We start from the raw sequence: 23,638 nt of genomic DNA, 5'->3' as shown, positions 1-23,638 counted from the left end.
AGTGGCTTATAAGAACAGAAATTTATCATCTCACAGTTCTGGAAACTAGTAGTCCAAATTTAGGGTATAGACAGGGTCATGTTCTCCCCAGAGGCTCTAGGGAAAGATCCTTTTTTGTCTTTACTGGCTTCTGGTAGCTCCAGGTGTTCCTTGGTTTGAAGCTGCAGCATAATTTCGTGGTCTGTCTCTCTTTCCTTCTTTTATAGGGATACCATTCAGATTAGATCAGGATTCACCATACTCCATTAGGATCTCATGGTAAAGTAACTTAGCTGATAACATCTTCAAAGATCTTATTTCCAAACAAGGTCATGTTCACAGATAGTGAGGATCAGAACTTCAACATAAATTTCTGGGGACACAATTCAATCCATAACACCACCCAGCACCTATTTTCTGGTAATTCCCTGATTTTTTTCTCTAACTTATACTTCTGTCCCAAGCTTCAGATTCCTAAGACCTCTAGAGCAGCACCTAAAACTCAGCCTGTTCCAAACAGAACTTGTCTTTCTTTAAACCAACCATCCAAAACCCTAGAAGTCCTCCAGACAGTTACCAAGTCCTGCAAAGTCTATTTGTAGCAGGTACATTTCCTCAGGCCACAACTAGGGTGTGCAAAGAATATAATTTAGTTATTTTACAATGTATTCATTCTGTCCGGCAGCAGAAGCGTTGCCTTTGTCGATTCAAATAAACTCAGCCAGTTTAAGGATTCCCTTCTACCATCTTCTCCCCAGGGGATACATTAAGTTCCATGCATTTAGTGGGCTGAGGGAGTGGCAGTTTCTGGTTCTTGACCCACCTCGATCCATGCTGGCATTTGCTTGAAGGCTGGTTCCCACTGATCACGTATCCCTGACTGGCACCTCTGCACCAGCACCCACTAAGATGTCCATCTAGTCTTTGGTCCCAGATACACCCAGGTAAGTCGGTGTCCTCCTCATCCCCATTTCTGTCCGGACTCGTTGGCTCTTTTGTCAACTAGTTCTGCACCCTCTGGAAAGGATGGGGCAGGTAAAGTTTTTAGATGCTTTCCTATGACACTCTACCGCCCCAAGAAACTTGTTGGGAGTTCTCTCAGCCTAGACACAACCATCACCATTTCTACTCGGTGGCTGCTGCATCCTACTGGCCCAGGGGAATTCTACCAGGCTTGTCACTTCTGTAGGCAACACCTGGAAACTGAGGCATGTCCTCTGCTCTTAGATCCCCAGTCCTATCTGGGGGGCTGCTTATTTTGTCCCCCATGCCCTGATCTAAGTCTGGTGTGTTGAGAGGAGGGGGCAGTGCTCAGGGCTCTTCTTAGGGATACTTACCATCCTTGCATTAGCTTGTTTCCCTTCGACTCCTCTTCCTCTCAGCTTTGGGAGGTGGGGGGTGGTCAGTATTTCTTCTGGAGTGAGAAACTCAAAGGTAGGGTATTGACTTTCTTCTTACTACAGTGACAATCCAATCCTGAAGGCAAAGGGAATAGAACACTTTTGCTGTCACCTGAATTGAGGGGTGAAGAGAGGGGGTAGGGAGGGAGCAAAGAATGTCAGGAAAGAAGAGATTAAAATTTCAAAATACCATCCCACCACAGACTTCTTGAACACTCTCATATTTGGTTTAGCTGTTTTTGCATATTTTTAGTTTTCTTAGTCTTTTACCTGGATTCCCAAACCCATTGTATTCCAGTTGATTCCAACTCATAGCAACCCTATAAAACAGAATAGAACTGCCCCATAAGGTTTCCAAGGCTGTAATCTTTTTTTCTTTTTTAATTTTATTTATTTTGTCGTTGTTGTTGAGAATATACACGGCAAAACATACAGTTCAGGTTTCTACGTGTACCATTTAGTGACATTAATTACGTTTGAGCTGTGCAACCATTTTCACCCCCCTTTCCTGAGTTGTTCTTCCCCCTTTAATATAAACTCACTGCCCCCTAAGGTTCCTATCTAATCTTTTGAGTTGCTATTGTCAAATTTGATCCCATATAGATAGTTCTTAAAAGAGCATAATGCTCAAAGCAGATATTTTTTCTGTTGTTGTTGTTGTTGTTAGATGCCGTCGAGTTGGTTCCGATTCATAGCGACCTTATAGGACAGAGTAGAACTGCCCCATAGGGTTTCCGAGGAGCAGCTGGTGGATTTGAACTGTCAACCTTTTGGTTAGCAGCCAAGCTCTTAACCACTACGCCACTAGGACTCTTATTTTTTTACTAGTAAAGCTAAACTATTGTTTAGTTTTAAGAAGACTTCAGGGGATATTTTTAGTTTAAGGTTTAAAGATTATCTCAGAGCAATAGTTTCAGGGGTTCATTCAACCTTAATGGCTCCAGAAAGTTTGGAGTCCATGAGAATTTGAAATTCTGTTCTGAATTCCCCCTCCTTCCACCCTTTGATCAGGATTCTTCTATGGAATCTTTGATCAAAGTGTTCACGGTAGGCGGACACCATCCAGTTCTTCTGGTCTCATGGCAAAGGAGGCAGTTGTTCATGGAGGCGATGAGCCACACATTCCATATCCTCCTTCTTTTCCTGACTTTCTTCTTCCTCTGTTGTTCCAGGCAAATAGAGACCAATTGTGTCTTGAATGGCCACTGGCAAGCTTTTAAGACTCCAGGCACTATGCAACAAACTAGGAGGTAGAGCAGAAGTACCAAACATGCTATTCGGCCAATTAACTCGGATGTCCCATGAAAACATGACCCTAAACCTCCAAACCAAGAAACCAAATCCCATGAGGTTTTTGGTTGTACATAAGCAGTCTTAGCAGCTACTCTCTTTTTTGGTCGTTGTTGTAAATATACGGAAGCAGTCTGCCACATCTTTCTCCCACAAAATGGCTGGTGGGTTCCAACTGCCGACCTTCCGGTTAGCAGCCAAGTGCTTAACCACAGCACGACCAGGGGTCCTTTTACACTTAAAAAAAAAAGAAAATTCTTCCTAAATCTGGTCTTGCATAACCTTTAATTCATTCTTGATCCTGGAGTCAATGACTTACGTTCCCTGAAATGTAAAACCTAATGTTTTACTTTTTCCTCCTCAAATGTTTCAGTGGCTTTCCATTACCTTTAGGAAAAGTCAGAATTGTTGAACACATGAGACAATGCTCACAGGTCTGGTATCTGTCTACCTGATCTGTTCTGTGCCCGTGATTTTGAATGTGTGACTCTATGCTTGTGACGCTGCCTTTTCCCTAGGCTTTCCCCCGGCACTTGAATCTTCAAAGTGGACATCTATTCATTTTTATTGTCTCAGCTCAGATACTACTCCCTCGATGACATCAACTATTTCCCTGTTCAATATGCTCATTGGAAGCTACGACTCCTTTCATAATATAGTGGTGAAGTCTTACTGCACTTATTGCTTAATGTGTATGCTCCCTTCAATAGACCACAAGCTTCTTGAGGCTAGGAACTGTGTTTTATCACCCTTGCATCCCCAGTGCCCAGCACAGTGCCCAGTGACACAGTAGGTGCTCACAAAATGTTTGACTGAATGAACAGCAGACTGGCAGGGGATGTTGCCAGAAGCAAAGCTGCCAACAAAGGTGACAAAAACCTTCTGACGTAAGAGGGAGACATTTAAACATTTCAGCTTAAACATTTTATTTCTCTTCTTTTCTATCCCACTCCCTTCTCCTCCACTTTGAAGGTAATAAAGCATAGCACTTTCAGGTTTTGAAGAATCCTACCCATCGTCGGTGGTCCCCCAGGCATCCCCGGATGGTGGCACTGTGCAACAGTTGAAGGAATTACATTTTACATACAGTGTCCTGTTTTTCCTAAGGCAGTAGGCATGGTCAGCAAATTTACTAAGCAACTACTATGTCCAAAACACTTTCCTAGGTATCGCTTGTAATAAATTTAGAAAGATTTCCAACGAGACTAGTTTAAAAAAAACTTTTTTTTTTGAGCTTTAGTTTTCAGGAAACTTTGTTCATTCAGAGTTCTTTCTCCTCAATGATTGGGGTTATAATAGGCATTGTGTGACATTTTGTAATTGGGTGGTAATTAACCCTGAATACCCCTAATATTTAACAAAGTAACCTCAAGATGGGGAAGAATGGGGTAGGATAAAATAGGAAAGGATAAATATGGAAATGCTTAAATAAACTGATATATCCATAAAATAGTATACTCTGAAGGAGTTTTAAAAACTGAAGTAGATCTGTTTGTACCAATGTGGACAAATCTTCCAAACTGATTTAAGTAAAAAAGCAAATTGCAGAACAAGACATACTGTATGCTACAGCTTATATGCCTTCCTGCCTCCCAAAAAGCAGCTACATATTTCTATAAGTACATAAATATTGTATATAAATGCATTAAATCCTGAAAAGACCTACATTAAATAGGTTATAGTGGTGATTTCTAGGGATGGAAAGATCAAGGGTGAATTTTGCATTATCGGTACTATTAAAAATAGTTACAAAAAGAATATATACATGAATCACTTATATAAGTAAAAATCTATTTTTTCCTAAAAAATGAAGAGAAGTAGGGATATAGAAATTCAAAGACATAGTACCGTCGTGAACATAGATCACCACCCATTTGTTTCTTCTCGTTAAGTGATAGGTTGTTAAATGGTGTTAATTGTGAATTGATCAACTGTTGTAGCTTTCCTTCTTAAAAAGTGTCTGTAGTTCATAGTTTAGGTAGGGTCTACTGGAAAGATTAGGAGGCAGAGGACCTGTTACACTTCCAGATCTGCCTCTTACTTAGTAAATTACTTAATCTTGCTGAACCTCAGATCCCCCATCTCTAAAATGGAGGTCAAAGTAATACTTAGGTCACGAAACAGTTGTGAAAATTTGAGATGGTGACCTTGGCCATGCGCCGTAGAGTGAAGTTCGGTTTTATATTATTAAACATGACATTGGAATTTTAATGCACAAAAAATGTACTTAAAGGCTCTGCTATAGGAGACCAACATTAATCATTACACGGAAAAGTATGAACAAAGGTGGTTTAAAAGTTAGTTTATTCGATAATTCACATGTGATTTGCAAATGTTATGGATTATTTGGAGCCAATTTGGAATACCAAGCGCTCCCCTTTTCTTCCTCACATGCCTGTTACACTCGAATTTGTTGTCCAAGTTGTGCAAGTAGTGTCTACTCAAGGAATCCAAACTAATTTTAATTTTGACTTGAACTACCAACAAACATCAAATACCACGCAACAGCCCAGAAGCAAAGTACAAAGGTTATTTTGTTTTTGTTTGAAATCACGTCCACCAGAGATAATTTGTATGCAGTTATCAATATGAAAAAAAAAAAGAGTACGGCTCATTTAAGAAAACAGAGATGTTAACTCTCTAAACTGTCTGTAGCAACGCAAACATAAATCACCTGGAACTAGTGATAAATGCAGTAATCAGAATAATACATCTAAAAGGATACATGTGATTCACTTAAGCCTCTGAACTTAACTTTACGGAGAGGCAGGTGAGCCACAGAAAGATAACAGAACAAGGTCCCACTAGGGAAGTGTTCATCCATTTCTTTCTGGCTACACACCCTCTCCCTTCAAAAATGATGAGTACATGGAAGTCCAATATAATAACAGATAAAATGGTAAATACCACTTAATTTAATCAATAAATCAATAAGAAAAATGAAATTATTTTCATAGACAAACATTTGAGACTGGGCTTACATTTGTCAGGAGGTACATTACAGTATGTAGGACCTATTGCTGTGTTCTGTTTCAGTTGCACGGTACTTAGAATTGCTGTTTTACCCAGAGAAATGGTAGCAGTTCTTCAACAACTCATCGTGAAACATCAGGATGTTCTTCAGTTTACCAGAGATGGCTTTATTCTGGCATCTTTGTAAAACCCAATTAATCTAGCACTGAAGTTTGTTGAATTTCAATGTTTTAAAGGTTATAAGTAGCATATTTTAAGTTTATTTTTAAAAATTGTTTTAAGTAAGAATATATTAGAAAATAAAATACTAATGAAGAGTCTCAATACAACAATTTGAATACTGCCCTGGGATATGGCTTTATTTATTGAGTGAAGCCTGACTTTCTGAAACTCCACCCTAGGCTTCAGTGAGTCTCCAGTCTTCTTGTTGTCCACCCATCCTTCCCGCCCGTCCCTTGTCAGTCCCTTTCACAAGCTCTTGTCCTGCACCTGGCCCAAAGTGACATTTTCACCCTATTATTTTCTCTGTTTCTCATGCTTCATTACCATTATATATGCCGATACCTCCCAAATGTCCATCTCCAACTCATATTTCTCTCCTAAATTCCATTCAGACTCACATTTACTCTTGGGTGTTTTACTGGTATCTTCAACTCAAAACAGAACTAAATGATCATTCATCTTGCTCTGTCCCTGCCTCCTCACCTCCACACAAGAACAAACCCCTCTTTCTCTTGAATTCACTATGCGTTACATGGGACCTGGTCATCCAACTCAGAGATCAAGGAGTCATCCTGTTTTCCTCTCTTTCTTTGCCATCTACATTAGTCAAGAAGTTCTACCGATTCTACCTCCTAAATATTCCCTGAACCCAATCCATCTTCTCCATCCCCATTGCCACTGCCATAATACAGACTCTGAAGAGATTGTGATTTGCACAGCTGCCTGCACTTCGAAAACATTTTTGATCACCACTTGTTAAAAAAAAAACAAAAAAAAACCCTCAATATCTCTCCATTACCTTCAGAATAAAACAAAAATCTTTCATATGACTTACAAAATCCTCCCTGATCTGCCCTTTGCCTATTTCTCCATCCCCATTTCTTTGCACACCATTCCTTAACACCCTGTTCCAGCTGCACTGACCCATTCTGATTCTCTAAATGCCCCAATGCTTTCACTCTCTGAGGCTCTGCACGACATGCTCTTTACAATCTTCTTTCATCCCTTCTTCAGCTAGCAAGCTCCTATTCATCCATCAAGACTCTATCGCGTATCATCTCTGAGCAAGACTTCTCTGGGCTCCCTGGCACTAACGTTCTCTTCTAATAGAGCACGTATGCTCTGTAGTCACTGTCTGCATCCTGTACTATAAGTGTTTGTCTATTCCAAAATGGTGCCTGGGACATAGTAGGTGCTCAACAGATGTTTTAGGAATGAGTGAAGAAAAGTCACGACTCAGAGGTCAATGGATCACATGTAGGTTGAAGCAAGTCTATTAACACGAACCCCAAGACTGATTTCCCAGTGAGTCGGCATCTTGCTCTGTGAATCTTTGAAGTTAACCCAATTTAAACCCAATCCTGGAGGATGGAGGGCAGGGGGACTAGTACTACATTTCATATTTGTACCCCCTGTACCCAGGACAATGTAGGTGCTTTAATAATTGTTTACTGAAAGTCTGCTCTGATTGGAAAGTATACCAAGTGTTTTCACTCTGTTCTCCAGTATCACCCGTCTAAAAGATCTAGGGCTGTGAGTTAATTCTGAGGCTGACCCAATAGCTTCATCAACCTGGAGAGGCTTTGACTTCCGTTTTTGCAGATCGTGGAACCAGAAAAGACCACAGAGTCACCCAGCACTGGCTGCAAAACCCACACCCTACTGACGTACTGTTTACTGTTGGGGGACGAGGTTTACAGGTTTACAACTTGGTTCACTAGGGAACTTAAGAGCTGAGTTGCCTTCCCAAGGCCTGTATAAAATATTTTTCCTCTTCAATTCTATAGATTGAAATTCTGCATATGAAACTTACTTACTTTCCGTGGATTATCTGAAGCCTATATATAAAAAAAAGAGCAAAACTTTGGGGCTGGAACACATTACATAAATATATCACCTCCAAGCAAAGTATGATAGATAACCAAATGGTAACAAGCGTCGCAGACACCAAAGGCTGAAAGAAAAAATGTTCAAGGAGAGTGAATATTAAAATATATGGTTAAGATAGTCTACAGAGCCAGGAAGACAAACTAGAGGGAAAAATTGTATCAGACGCACGAGGAAGATCTCTGACGTTGGCTGATGCCTGAATTGTTGACTGTGGGAACACAGCAGGTGCAATCATCCAAACCTTTCCCCTCCCCCACGAAGGTACAGTGCTGGAAGGGCTGCAATAAGTAGAAATACAATAGCAAGCAGTTAGTACAGTGCTTGTCATTGTTATGTTCAGCAAATACTCTCTTCTGTTCCGTTTCATGCTTAAGTTGTCGGTATCTATACACTAAGACAGTTAAAATACACAGATAAGAAAAAATCATGAATGTTGCTAGAAAAAAATATTTGCGAAAGACATTTTTCTATGCTATGGAATGGGCTTAATTTCCCATGTATTAGGCACCCGTTATCACCATAATTCAGTGTTACGAGAAAGCAGAGTAATATTTCTGTTCCTGGGTAGATTTGACGTAAAAATAACTAACAAAAGTAGGTCCGATCTCACAAAATGTTGAATTTTGAAAGTTAGCTGTCTTATATCAGATTATAAATTCTGATAGGATAATAACAGGGTCTTCTGAAAGTCTCTGAAATTCATTAAAGCAATCCCAGCTTGTTTAGTTAGAAGCAGTAGCAAGGTAGGAGATACTTGGGGGAGCACTTTGTGTGTCTCTGGCTGTCCTGATGTGCCTTGGAATTGGAAGTCATCGTGTTCCTAGTCTTTTTGCTGGATCTGCTGTCACAAAAATCACCCCCCCACCCCCGCTGGGTTTACTCCTGGTATGCTCGGGAAGACGTCCTTTAATCTAAAGGATAGAAGGGTCCTTACTGAGATCAGAAAGTTGACTAGAGGTCGATGGAACCTGTGGTCATCTCCTTATTCTAGTACAGATGCAACTTCTCTCCTTGGGTCATATCTGTTTGGTAAAAATGATTTAAAATATTTCTTGTCTATCTAGTGCACTGTGCAGAATCATTGGACAGTGTAGTGCTGGTCAAGCTTTTTCTTGGAGAAAATTGTTGGCTATTTTACTGTTGTTTTAGCTGCCATTGAGTTCACTTTGACTCATGACGACCTTATGTACAACAGATTGAAACACTGCTCGGTCCTGTTCTGTGCCATCTTCATGATCATTGGCATGTTTGAACTACTGGTGCGGCTACTGTGTCAATCCATCTCACTGAGTGTTTCCCTTGTTTACAGTGACCCTCTGATATGGATTGAATTGTGTCCCCCAAATATGTGTTGTAAATCCTAACCTGCCTGTGGTTATAAAAATGGGTTGTTTTTGTTGTGTTAATGAGGCAGGATTAGTGTATGGTGTGTCTTGAGTCAATCTCTTATGAGATATAAAGGAGATTAAACAAGCAAGCCAGCAGAGATGGGGTAAGACAGATGCCAAGACACATGGAGATCTCTAAGGAACCAGGAAGCAGAAGCTGAGGACACAAGGACCTTCCTCCAGAGTCAACAGAGAAAGAACCAGCACTCTGATTTCGGACTTCTAGCCTCCTAAACTGTGAGAAAATACATTTGTTTGTTAAAGCCATCTGGCAGCACTAGATAACTAGGACAGAATTTGGTACCAGAAGAGTGGGGTGCTGCTCTAACAGATACCTAAAATGTGGAAGTGGTTTTGAATTGGGTAATGGGTACAGACTGGGAGACTTTTTAAGGTACCTAATATTAAAGGCCTAGATTGCTTTGAAGAGGCTGTTGGTAGAATTATGGACATCAAAGGCAATTCTGGCGAGGGCTCAGAAGGACGTGAGGGGAGCTATAGAGAATCTCTATCGTCTTAGAGAATACATATGGTGCCGGCAACACACTGCTGCTAGAAATGTGAACGTTAAATGTGCTTCTGGTGAGGCTTTAAAAGAGAATGATGAACATGTGATCAGACAATGGAGGAAGGGTGATGCTTTTTACGCAGTGGCAAATAACCTGTCTGAATTACGTTCAAATATTTTTTGGAAGGTAGAACTTTTAAGTGATGCACTTGGATACCTGGCTGATGAGATTTCTAAGCAAGATCTTAAAGCCACCGCATGGTTTCTCCTTGCCACTAATAGTAAAATGTGAGAAGAGATGGATTTAAAAATGAACTATGCAAAATAAAAACACAAGTTAAAGATTCGAAAAATTCTGTTGTACAAACTAAGGACATGTGTTCTGAATGCTCACCAAGGACGTGGCTACACAATCTTTTGTGAAAGAGATTAAGCGTCAACTGATGGATCTAACTAGCTACCACAGGAGAAAACCTATCAGCTTAGACCGAAGCGGACAGAGGACAAATGAAAGTATGGTGTCTGCCTCTTGGAATTCTACAGGCAGGGAACAGGCCAACAGAGCTACACCTGTTGTCTTCCAAAAAAGTAAAAGGATCATCCCTGGAGCAGCTCAGAGATCAGCACAACAGTTAGAAGGAGCACAGGAAGCAGGGCCTTCTGGTGTCAAAGGGTGGGGCCACAGCCTCCTAGGTTTTAAAGAGTCAGATCTTCAAGTCGGTTCTGTTCCAGAGTGTGGGGCTGCTACTAAGGTGTGTCAGGGGGATACAGCTGCTGCCCAAAGCTGAAGGGGTGGGAGTGCCATCCCAAGTGGCAGAATGGGGCCTGTCAAGGCCTAGGGAATAGGCTCGCCACTCAAATGGACTAGAAGAATGGGGCAGCCTAAAGCCAAGGGAGCAGAGTTGCTGTCCTAGAGGGCGTGGAAGGTGGAGCGGAAGCCCAGGACTCAGGGGCCTCCATCCAGAATCCAGAGTGCATGGCCAACACCCGGAGCCTGGAGGACAGGACCACTGCCCAGATGGTCTCTGACAACAGAGGATTATTTTCAAGCCCTGAGAGCTAATGTAATTTGTTCTACTGGGTTTTGGACTTGCTTGGGGCTGTTATCCCTTCTTTCCCTCCAATTTCTCCCATTTGTAATGGAAATGTCTACCTTGTGCCCATTCCACCATTGTACCTTGGAAGCAGATAAATTGTATTACAGATTTCACAGGTTCACAGATGAAGAGGAATTTTGCCCCAGGATGGACTATGCCGAAAGTCTCGACCATATTCTATTTAGATGATTCAGAAGATGAGATTTTGGACTTGGAGTTGACTTAAGGTTTGGATGATGTGATGGGGTGAATGTCTTCTGCACATGGCAAGGACATGAATTTTGGAGCCAAAGGGTGGAATGTTATGAATTGAATTGTGCTCCCAAAAAATAACTGTTGTAAACTCTGACCTCTGTGCCTGTGGTTATAATCCCATTTGGGAATGGGCTGTCTTTGTTATGTTAATGAGGCATAATTAGCATAGAGTTAGTCTTGAGTCAATCTCTTTTGAGATATAAAAGAGATTAAACAAGCAAACAGAACAGCAGAGATGGAGGAAGAGAGATGCCAAGCCACATGAAGATCACTTAGCAGCAGAAGCTCAAAAGAGACGACTTTCCACCAGAGCCAACGGAGAAAGCAAGCCTTCCCCTAGAGCCAGCACCCTGAATTCAGACTTCTAGCCTTCTAAACTGAGAAAATCAATTTCTGTTAGTTAAAGCCACCCACTTGTGGTATTTCTGTGGTAGCGGCACTAGATAACTAAGACACCTTCTACTTTACCAAACATGATGTACTTTTCTAGGCCTTGAACTCTCCTGATGTGTCCAATGTAAGCAAGACGAAATTTTGCCATCCTTGCTTCTAAGGAGCATTTGGGTTTTGCCCTATTTTACTAGGTGATATATAAAGAGAAAACCAAAAGAATTCTTTTCTTCAATTTAGTAACTGTGTATTTTGTGACATCTATGTATCAGTTTCTCATAGAAAAAAACTGTCATAAAAATTTTAAGGTCCAACTGAACATGAATATTAGGAATACACATGCACAACAGAGTAAGACCAATGATGTATCTGTTTCCTTTCTAAAATGGTTCTTTGTAGTAACTTCTAAACTGTCTTCTCATATAAAAATTATTTTCTCAACAGATTCGTACTGAAGTTGGCAAATATCCTACTTAAGAAACTTAAAAAAAAAAAAAGTCAATCTAACCTACTTCTTGAGTTTTCTTCTTTAAGATTTTATATTTGACCTTGTGAATGATAAAGGAACAATGCTAAATATCCAGGAGACAAAGTTAAAATTAAGACTATATCATGACTTCAAGCACAGAATTTTAGGATGTAAAATCATTTGAAATCAAATAAATGAAAAGACTTTTTTAAAAGACCAATGCCACCAATCAAATTTTTCCTGTGGTCCACTTCCCATTCTAGGACTGACAGACTATCAGGACCAAAAGGAAAGGGCAGCTGAGCTGCATGCTCCAAGTCTAGTTAAATAAGAACATGGAAGGCTGTAGCATACACATTAAAGAATGCATTTAATTTTCAAGGGAAAAGAAAGTAGTTTTAAAAAGTGATGGTGATTTAATTATGAGTGTCCCTTTTAGCTCCATCTGAAAAAAAAAAAAAAGTTTGTTTTTCCTCTGCTTCCCAACAGTTCAATGACAGCAAAACATCAAATCTAAGATGGTGCTGGAGTTCTTCTACAGGGACAAGAAGAAATGCAACTTTTTGAGCTTTTTTTTCAGTTTAGAGAGAGAGGGAGAGTGATAGATAGGAAGATAAAAATAGAAAGAGGTAGTGCTGGAGAGAGAGAGAGACAGAGAAAGAGAGAGAAGGGAACAAAAACTAATTTTCCAGGCAGGGAAATACTTATAAAACCTTTTATGTCAAAGTTAGGATTTCACAACATAACACACTAATGCAAAATCCAGTAGCACCTGTAAGTTTTAAGTAAATGCTGCCATCACTTAAATGCTTTTAAATATCTGTAAAAGACTGAAGGAAAAAAAGATAAAGTACATTCTCCAGAGAACAACAAATGTATTTCAAAATAAAAACTGTATTTTTGTTTTTCTTTTTTTTAGTTGTTTTTTTTGTACAAGAATTCATAGTTATCATATAACTTAATAGACAATGGGATCAATCTCTGCTCTCCTTTTGTGTCACTTCAAGTCCACACATTCAGGCTATAGTTCCCAACATTATTTTCTGATAAATGTATTACCACAGTTTGATCTAAATATAGATACATTATATAATACTTGTCTCTGGGAAAATCAAATCTCCATATGCAAAGTTTTATTCATATAATACAGAAATGGAGAAAACTACAGTAGGCACACAACTTAATTATGACTTGTATATAATGATTTCTAGATACTCTCCTACTGTATATGAATGTTTAAAATCATCTTAATAAGATTTTTATTTATATGTGCACTTGTGTCCACCTTATCCCGTACATGTCTCATGACGATCTGGGAATTAAAAGGTGCAGCCCTCAAGAAATTCTTAAGTCACTAAAAAAAGAAACAATTAGCCTCCACTGGACATGGAAAAAACTCACAAAATTTCCAATTTTAAATTTCATATCAGTAGGAAAATATTAAAAATAATTTTCTGTATATACATATGGGTATATGTATATATTGAAGTACACATATGTCTCACATATCAATACAATCCAAGTGGAGACATTTGGGTGAGTTACTTTCCCATTAAATGACATCTATGTCAAATTTTAAAAATATTTTATTACAACATTAAAATAATTCACTTACCATTTCAACAGCTTACATATTTTTTTTTTTAATTTTTAACTCTTCATAACTAAATTCCCTGATCCCTAGTGTTAAATCCCCTATTTAAATTAAAACCTGGTGCTCTTCGTTACTCAGAAACTGATGGATAAAATCACGTCTACTTCAAAATCCCATCAATCAAATAAATTTTATTACCTGATTTATCAGAGAAATATCTCAGCTCTGAGCATGTGTACCTAAATTATTCTCCCTATGATAAACAGGTGAGAAAATTATCCTAAAATAGATGGAGGTAAAATGATGTATAGCACATATAATACATGATGACTGAGTGTCTGATATAAACTTCTCAGAGACACCTGAAAACTCACTTTAGAAACTAACTTTAGAAACAAACCATTTATTTTCACTCTAATATAAATTAATCTGTATGTATTTACGTACATACACTACATATAAAACAAAATTGTCTAGTGTTGAATAGCTGTGAGTGAAAAAATGGTTACAAATTGATTAATTAGCTTAATTTTGTACTTAACAATTCAATCATTTTGGGGTACAACAAAAAAAGTCAGTGCATTTGTAGACTCCCATAGAGTCAGATACTCAAGCATACACTTTAAAAAAGAACCCTCCTCGACATCACAGGCATTGTACAGCAAGAATATATGTACTCTGATGCAATTCCCATTCCATAAGCAGACTAGACAGCACTTGGCTTACTTTTAAAACAGCTTCTTGAAAGAAATATATAAAGAAATGCATGTTTGCTAAAAGTCTTTTAAAATTACATCAAAACAACATTAAAACCTGTTCACTGAGAAGAGCCTATTGAATTTAATTCCTGTTTTGAAATGCCTAGTTAACAGTTCAGAATATTGCCTTGTGAGGTTTGAATACAGATGTGGTTGACGTGAAGACCCAGGCAGAGTACAAGTCTCCATCTCCATCTGCCACAATCACAATTTAGACACAGTCCTTGGATTGGCTGTTGGATGTAAATGGATCCCCTTGAAAATAGCTATACACCTTGAAATGATCTATAATAAACAGTTCCCCAATAACCATTATTATTCTTAAATTGAAATGCATTGATCATTCAGAAAAGATTTCTTGCAAAATATATAAATAAATGTAACTGCATATTCTGTAAATATACTTAGCATTGCAGGCCGGACCGTCAATGACGGGCTGCTGTAGTTCAGTTCTGTGTGTCTAATTTATTAGAAATTTAAAAAGAAAAATTTCTGAGGGACTCAGCTGCCTTCATTAGTTGGCTTTAAGATGTGTAATAAAATGGGAGACAATATCTTCTCATAAATACATGGAATCAATATGGAAAAGTAAACTATACAGTGGACAAGATTAGAGAACACCAGAGTGTACCAGAGTGGTCACCAGAGAGATATATCTTCCAGTATAAAAAAAGGGAAGAACTCTATACACGCAGTTAGAGTAAGTATGGTTCAATTAAAGATGCAGCTCTCTCTCACTCCTGGCAAGAATTAATTGGTAACGGCACTGCTTCTCAGCAGTGCAAAAATATCCTGAGAAATTATTCAGATTACAACAAAAGACAGGGCTTTCGTCACTAAGTTTTTGCACAAAACACAGCTCTAGATATCGTAAATAAATTAATTTAAAAAGCAGATAACCTTCACTGTGTTGAACACAAAAAGGGGATGTGACCCAGACATCGTTAATTTTCCCATTGGCTAATATCCGGAAAAAGAAAAGATTGCATTAAATGTCTATAACTTATAGTTAACTATGGCCAATAATATACAAGGAGGTAATTTGTAGTTCAAGTTTTTCATCTCTTTTTTCCCCAACTAGCTATAAGCAGAATTCTAAATTTTACACTGAAATATACAATTCCAATTTTCAAAAAGATCCTCCCCCTGGAGGAATAATATTCATTTTTTTTTTTTTTTTTTTTTTTGTGCAATCTTGATGCAGAGCCCAAACAGTCCTATGAAGAGAGACAGTGTATCTTTTAATCTATTGGCACTGAACTTTCACTGTCCTTAGCTGCATTCTAGTAGCTTGGCCAAGTTATCTCGTAATTCTGTTAATTCAAATATCTTTCCATCAAGAATTTCTAAAAGTGTCTTCAGGTTATTGCGAAAAGCTTCTTGTTCATTCTGACTTTTCTCCAGACGTTGCTCTAAGTCAGACAGCTGTCCCTCCAGGTCTTTGTTCCGAATTTCTACTTCCTTTAGAAACAAAAGTGTAACACATAGGTCAGTTCATCACTTAGAAAACAATACAACTTTCTGTTATTACTCATACTGGGCAGTCAATGCAGTGTGACAATTAGGATGAGCTTCTGAATGTCAACATAACTTAGGGAGATTTCAGATTTGTCCACTTGAGAAATCCATGTGGTTTTATGGAATGGCTTGTTCATTTAGCCATCTATCCACCTATCAAAAATTTCCTCGCTGCTTATTCCATGCTAGGCAACACTTCAAATACCAAGACGAGACTGAAGACCCATTTTATGGATTATCTACATCTCATTTCTATTTCAGCCCACCTCTTTCCTAATGCACAATTGTTGGCAGCCTCAGGTGAAAGCAGCAGAAAAAGGAGTGAAATTAATTCTTTCTCTTTAGTGGCAAACCTGGAGAAAGATTTAGTGAAGAAAATTCTCTAAAATAAAGTTTTAAGATCCTTTGAATATGCTAATTAATCTGTTTTCTTCAATATCAAATGAATGCATGTTATAGACAGTATAGCTCAACGGTTAAAAAATTGTAGAAAAGACACATTTCAGAGAATTACAAAGCTACCAATTCCAATATGCTGCAAATTAAGGAAAGAAAAAATTGCAAAAGGGAAGTAAGGGTTCATAACAACAACAACAAAATCCGTTTTTAATTTTTTTAACATAGAATAATCTCTGACAAACTGAAAAATTATTTACAAGTTATTATTTCTTTTAAAAACATTTCTGAGCATTATAAATATACTGAAGTGACTCTAAAAAATAAGCTAAAGATTTAATTTTGGTTAAAAAAATGAAATTCAGAAAATTGGCAGAAAGCCAACTAAAAAACTTTAAAAGCTATTCATATAAGCAATAAATTTAGAGTGATATATCCTTTCTGGAAAGCTCACTTTTATTTCTGAAAGGAATTAAGTGATTGACACAAATTATCTTCAAATATATTAATTATATAGGACAATGAAAATATTTTGGTGTTACACAACATGAATTAGCCTCAGAAAATAAGATGTTTTGATAAGATTCTATCAAATCTAAAGGACAGCAGAATTTAAAATTTTTTTATTGCAAGACAATCTGGCAAATGTTAAATGAAAGGAACAGAGTATGAAGCAGCACATGCAACTGAGTAAAAACTTGTATGCAGGAGGACAACGCTGGGAATTGATGCACAAATAGGAAACAGTCCTGGATTTTGGTTATTATGGGCATTTGGGAGGAAAATTTTATTTCTTATAATATCTATACAAATTCAACTTTCAGGAAAAATAATTGGGAAATAGGCTTGAACAGATATTAAGAAAGTAACAACTGATTCAGGATCCTGAACATGAAGAAGAAATGTTCACATGCTCTAACAGAAATAACTAAGGACAAGGCTCAAGCACAAATGCCATAAATGAGCCTCAAGGGCCAGGAAAAACATAAGAAAGGAATAAAGCAGCTCTAAAAAAAAAAAAACCATTGCTGTCGAGTCGATTCCGACTAGGAGCCCTGGTAGCGTAATGGTTAAGAACTCAGCTGCTAACCAAAAGGTCAGCAGTTGGAATCTACCAGCTGCTCCTTGGAAACCCTACGGGGCAGTTCTACTCTGTCCTATAGGGTCGCTATGAGTGGGAAAGCAGCTATAATGATCTACAAATGAAGAATTTAATGAATCCCAATCTAATCTCAAAGTATTTACCGTTAGGAATTACCATGTATTCTACTAATCTCTTTTCTTTGAAAGATCTGCAAAGTGAAGTAAACTGAGAACAGAACCCGAAACCAATAAAATATTTATAAATCCAGAAGCCAAATTCATGAAGACTTAAGCAATGAGGAAGAAAACAGGTCCTGTGATCAAATGTAAAAATTCCACTCATAATTACACAGCATGCTCTCTTGCCTGCTTAAACAATAAGCTTAAGGGTAGAATGTTTCCAACTATAAAATTAGACCAAACGTCAGCCACTAGCAAACATCCACTTCACCAAGCACCACCCAGTTTGCCCTCTAAAGCCTTCCTTAAAAATGAAAGGCTCCCTTGTTCTTCTTGCCAACCAGTGAAAACCCAACCATTTTCAACACAGCAGCAAAACACAAAATTCCCTCAGCTATTAAAACTGTGTTGTTCTCTCTAGATGGAGTATCCTACTCTAATCTCTATCTCTGTTTGGAGGAATTTTACTTGCCAGATAACAAACGGGATTCAATACAATGCTGACTGTGCTAGTCTTTTTTTAAACAGAGAGAATATGTTCCTAGAACAAGAATAGAGTTGCCACAGGGGCCAACAAAAGGCAACTGGAACCGTAGTTGGTAACACTTGCCAGTTGTCTACCTTTTGTCTACATTTTTCAGCTCTTTCCTTCTTGCCTTTCATTCTCCCTCCTAACTCATTTGTCTTCTCATTATCATTGTGTCCTACTATCTTTCCCTTTACTGATTCGTAAGGTATGTATCAGAGGCACCCAGAGGCAGGGTTCAGTCCTGATAAAAAACTGTAGGCCAGATTTTCCTAACCTCCTTATACTGCTTTAAAGGGCAATAACTAAAAGTATAAGTCCTAGTGGGCAGAAAGGGTCATGCTCTGTATTTGTTAGATACGGAAACTAAAACACTAGACGTAATTAAGAAAAAATTAAACAATCATGACCATCATCATCAATAGGATCAAATCAGCTTCATTTTCCATATATTTAAATCCTGTATCATTTAATCTGAAGAAAAGCTACAGAAAATTTCTCTTATTTACATCTGATTCACATCTTAAGCTCTTATGAGTAAGATACATTATGGCCCTATTAGATTATTAACCTTAATATATAATGTTGTTGTTGTTGTTAGGTGCCGCCCAGTCGCTTCTGACTCATAGTGACCCTGTGTACAACAAACGAAACACTGCCTGGTCCTGGGCCATCCTCACAATTGTTGTTATGCTTGAGCCCATCATTGCAGCCACTGTGTCAATCCATCTAGTCGAGGGTCTGCCACCAAAGTACGACAAACTGACAGATATGTGGTGGCAATATACAATGGGATATATAAGTGATCAAGACAAGTATTAATAACTAGACCACAAAATGGGTAAAAGAGACAGAAAACAAACAATAACCAATTAAAGTGCATAAACGTAGAGAAAATCCCACTCACAACAGCAAAAAAGAAGTTAAGATACAAAGAAACAACAAGAAATAAGCAAAACCCACGTGAGGAAGACCCTAAAACATCCCTGAAAAACACAAAAGTAGATGTGAACAAATGGGAAGAAAACCCTTGTTCTTAAGATAGGAAGAAAATCTCTTTAAGATGTTAGTTCTTCCAAAGTTACATTACAAATGTTAAGCAATCCCAATAAGAATACAAATTTTTATAGGCTTAAATTTTTACACTAAAACGGATACTAAGGTTTACATGGAAAAATAAACATGTAAGAACTGTTAAAAAAAACAATGAAAAAGAAAGGCTATGAGAAGGGGTAGCCCTACTAGATACTAAAACATACAGTAAAGCCTCTATAGTTAAAGCAGCGTGGTACTGGTGCATGAAGAGATAGTCTGACTAGTGGAATGGAATAGAAAGTCCAGAAATAGATGATAATATATATATGGAAATTGAATCTCTTAAATCATTGGAAAAAAAATAAAGTTTTAAATAAATGATAATGGAAAAACTGGGTAGACATTTGGAAAAAGATAAAATTAGGTTCATATCTCATACCACACATGAAAGAATAAAACCCAAATGGATCAGAGGTCTGAATGTAAAAATGAAACCATACAAGTACTAGAGGGCAATATAGATGAATTTCTATTCAGCCTGAGTGTAGAAAAGAGCTTTCTAACTAAGATTCACAAGCCAGAAGCAAAAAAGGGAAAGAATGATAAATCTGACTACTTAAAATAACAACACTTTTAACCAAAGTCAAAAAACAGTGACAAACTAGAAGTTATTTGTAACAAATAATCACAGACAAAGGACTAATATCTCTAACACATAAAAGTCTCTTAAATATTTAGGGGAAAAGGACCAAATACCCTATAGAAAAAAAGGACAAAAGACACGAACCTACACAAACAAAAACATAGAGAAATAGCCTTTAAGCTTAATGAAAGATGTTCAATCTCACATATAATATGAGAAACATGAATTAAAATCATCATTTCTCATCTGTCACACATTGGCACAAATTAAAACAGTATGACAACACAGTTTGTTGATGAGGCTGTGGAGAAACAGGCACTCACTCATACACGCCTGGCAGGAGTGTGAACTAGCACAATCCCCTACAGAGGGGAATTTGGCAATATTTAACAAAATGACACTGCTGGGGATATCCTATGTTATGGATTAAATTGTGTCCCCCCAAAATATGTGTTGGAATCTTAACCCCCATATCTGTGGATGCAATCCTGTTTGGAAATAGGGTTTTCTCTGTTATGATAATACCCATATGACTACAAGGAGGACCAGTTTATACTATTACTCAAAATTACACACCAACAACTAATGCCAAAGATAAATTGAAGATTTTTACTAACTTCTGCAGTCTGAAATTGATCAAAGATGCAATCAAGATGCTTTGATAATTACTGGTGGTTGAAATGCAAAAGTTGGAAACAAAGAAGGATCAGTAATTGAAAAATATGGGCTTAGAGATAGAAACGATGCCGGAGATTGTATGATAGAATTTTTGCAAGACCAACAACCAACCTATTCATTAGAAATACCATTTTCCAAAAACACATGTGGCAACCATGCACGTGGACCTTGCCAGATGGAATATACAAGAATCAAACTGACTACATCTGTGGAAAGAGACAATGGAGAAGCTCAATATCATCAGTCAGAACAAGGCCAGGGGCTGACTAGGGAACAGACCATCGATTATCTCATAGAAATTTAAATTACTCATATGCAAGTCCAAGTTGAAGCTGAAGACATTAAAATAAGTCCATGAGAGCCGAAGTACAACCTTGAGAATATCCCACCTGAATTTAGATACCATCTCAAGAACAGAAGTGACGCACTGAACGCTAACGACCAAAGACCAGACGTGTTGAGGGATGACATCAAGGACATCATACATGAAGAAAGTAAAAGGTCACTGAAAAGACAGGAAAGAAAGAAAAAACCAAAATGGATGTCAGAAGAGACTCTGAAACTTGCTCTTGAACATAGAGCAGCTAAAGCAAATGGAAGAAATGATGAAGTAAAAGAGCTGAACAGAAGATTTCAAAGGGCAGCTCGAGAAGACAAAGTAAAGTATGATAATGACACGTGCAAAAAAATGGAGTTAGAAATTCAAAAGGGCAGAACACGCTCGGCATTTCTCAAGCTGAAAGAACTGAAGAAAAAGTTCAAGCCTTGAGTTGCAATACTGAAGGATTCCATTGGCAAAATATTAAAGGACGTAGGAGGCAAAAAAAAAAAAAAGATGGAAGGAATGCACAGAGTCACTGTACCAAAAAGATTTGATCGATGTTCAACCATTTCAGGAGGTAGCATATGATCGAGAACAGATGGTGCTGAAGGAAGAGGTCCAAGCTCCACTGAAGGCATTAGTGAACAACAGGGCTCCAGGAACTGGCAGAATACCAACTGAGATGTTTCAACAAACAAATGCAGTGCTGGAAGCGTTCACTCACCTATGCCAAGAAATCTGGAAGACAGCTACCTGGCCAACCGACTGGAAGAGATCCATATTTGTGCCCATTCCAAAGAAAAGTAATCCAACAGAATGCAAAAACTATCAAACAATATCATTAATATCACACGGAAGTAAAATTTTGCTGAAGATCATTCAAAAACGGTTGCAGCAGTACATTGACAGGGAACTGCCAGAAATTCAAGCCAGATTCAGAAGAGGTCGTGGAACAAGGAATATCACTGCTGATGTCAGACGGATCTTGGCTGAAAGGGGAGAATGCCAGAAAGATGTTTACCTGTGTTTTATTGACTATGCAAAGGAATTCGACTGCGTGGATCATAACAAATTATGGATAACATTGTGAAGAATGGGAATTCTAGAACACTTAATTGTGCTCATGAGGAACCTGTACATAGATCAAGAGGCAGTTGTTTGAACAGAACAAGGGGATACTGCATGGCTTAAAGTCAGGAAAGGTTTGCGTCAGGGTTGCATCCTTTCATCATATTTATTCAATCTGTATGCTGAGCAAATAATCCGAGAAACTGATCTATACGAAGAACGCGGCGGCATCAGGATTGGAGGAAGACTCATTAACAACCTGCGATATGCAGATGACACAAGCTGGCTTGCTGAAAGGGAAGAGGACTTGAAGCACTTATTGCTGAAGATCAAAGACCACAGCCTTCAGTATGGATTACACTTCAACATAAAGAAAATAAAAATTCTCACAAATGGACCAATGAACAACATCATGATAAAAGGAGAAAATACTGAAGTTATCAAGGATTTCATTTTACTTGGATCCACAACCAATGCCCATGGAAACAGCAGTCAAGAAATTAAATGATGTATTGCATTGGGCAAATCTGCTGCAAAAGACCTCTCTTTAAAGTGTTAAAAAGCAGTCACTTTGAGGACTAGGCGTGCCTGACCCAAACCATGGTATTTTCAATCAGCTCATATGCATGCAAAAGCTGGACAATGAATAAAGGAAGACCAAAGAAGAACTGATGCCTTTGAATTATGGTGTTGGCAAAGAATAGTGAATATACCATGCACTGCCAGAAGAACGAACAAATCTTGTCTTGGAAGAGTACAGCCAGAATGCTTCTTAGAAGCAAGGATGGACAGACTTGGTCTCATGTACTTTGGGCATGTTATCAGTCCCTGTAGAAGGACATCATGTTTAGTAAAGTAGAGGGTCACTGAAAAAGAGGAAGAACCTCAATGAGATGGATTGACACAGTGGCTGCAACAATGGGCTCAAACACAGCAATAATCGTGAGGATGGCATAGGACCAGGCAGTGTTTCATTCTGTTGGACATAAGGTCACTATGAGTCACCGACTTGTGGTATTTCTGTTACAGCAGCACTAGGAAACTAAGATACCACACCATATTGTAAATATTCTATGTTAATGTAAGAATTAGAGGTAATATACGTAAAGTGCTTAACATATGCTTGACTCAGCAGGGACTCAAAAAACGGTAGCCAAAATAAAAACAAAACAAACAAAAGAATGATATACTAGACTGAATCTCCCCCAGCCCTGATCACATGCTTCATATTTTAGTTCTATACCAGAGTTTCTCAAACTTGATACTACTCATATTTTGGGCTGGTAATCTGACGTTTAACAGCACCCCTGCCCTCTACCTACCAGATGCAGTAGCACCCTTCCCAAAGATCCCCTGGTGTGCAAAACTGCCCGCAGTTGAAAATTATTAAACTGTAGAAACTAAAACATTTAATAAAGGAAACCAAAAAGTAAGCTCATTTTCTCCAGACTGCTGAATGCCAGTGATGATGAGAGGAGAGGCAGGGAAATATTTCATTTCATATAAGGAGTTGGTTTTCTACATGAAGGGCTCCTACTGTCACAGAGTTTGGTGGTCAAGGGCACAGGCTTTAGAATTTGACCATTTCCATTTGAACATAGCTTGGACAAGTTAACTTCTCCAAGCCTCAGTTCCCTCATCTAGGGAGAGTAAATGTGTTGTTATGACTATTACAAGGATTAAATGACATAATACAAGTAAACTGTTAAGCCCAGGGTCTGGTACATACCACTCAATAAATGTTGGCTATTCTTATTGTACCATATTTTCACACAAATAACGTTCGCCTTCTATGTTTGTTTGCCAGCTGCTCTCTCCCCTCACGAGGTATTTTCTCAATTGCACTATGCTAATTTTTTTTTTTTTTTTTACAGCAACACGTAAAAAAACTGGCGTAACAGCACTTATGAAAATACCTTGTGGGGTCTGGGAGGCAATCAAAGGTAGAAGGTGCACATTATTTGTGTAAAAATACA

The 23,638-nt window shown here is 38.2% G+C and overlaps 1 protein-coding gene across 1 annotated transcript in view; it reads right to left on the bottom strand.

The window, feature by feature from the left end:
• Positions 1 to 15,377: 15,377 nt before the first annotated feature.
• Positions 15,378 to 23,638, bottom strand: part of HOMER1 (homer scaffold protein 1) — a 121,288-nt gene continuing 113,027 nt past the window's right edge. The window contains exon 9 of the mRNA XM_004374467.2: positions 15,378 to 15,674. Coding sequence (XP_004374524.1) covers positions 15,486 to 15,674 — 189 coding nt within the window. The 3' untranslated portion in view covers positions 15,378 to 15,485. The remainder of the gene's footprint in view (positions 15,675 to 23,638) is intronic.

Source organism: Trichechus manatus, unplaced genomic scaffold, assembly GCF_000243295.1.
Source record: "Trichechus manatus latirostris isolate Lorelei unplaced genomic scaffold, TriManLat1.0 scaffold00029, whole genome shotgun sequence".
Lineage (NCBI taxonomy): Eukaryota > Metazoa > Chordata > Mammalia > Sirenia > Trichechidae > Trichechus > Trichechus manatus.
This window is presented reverse-complemented; position numbering and strand designations above follow the sequence as displayed.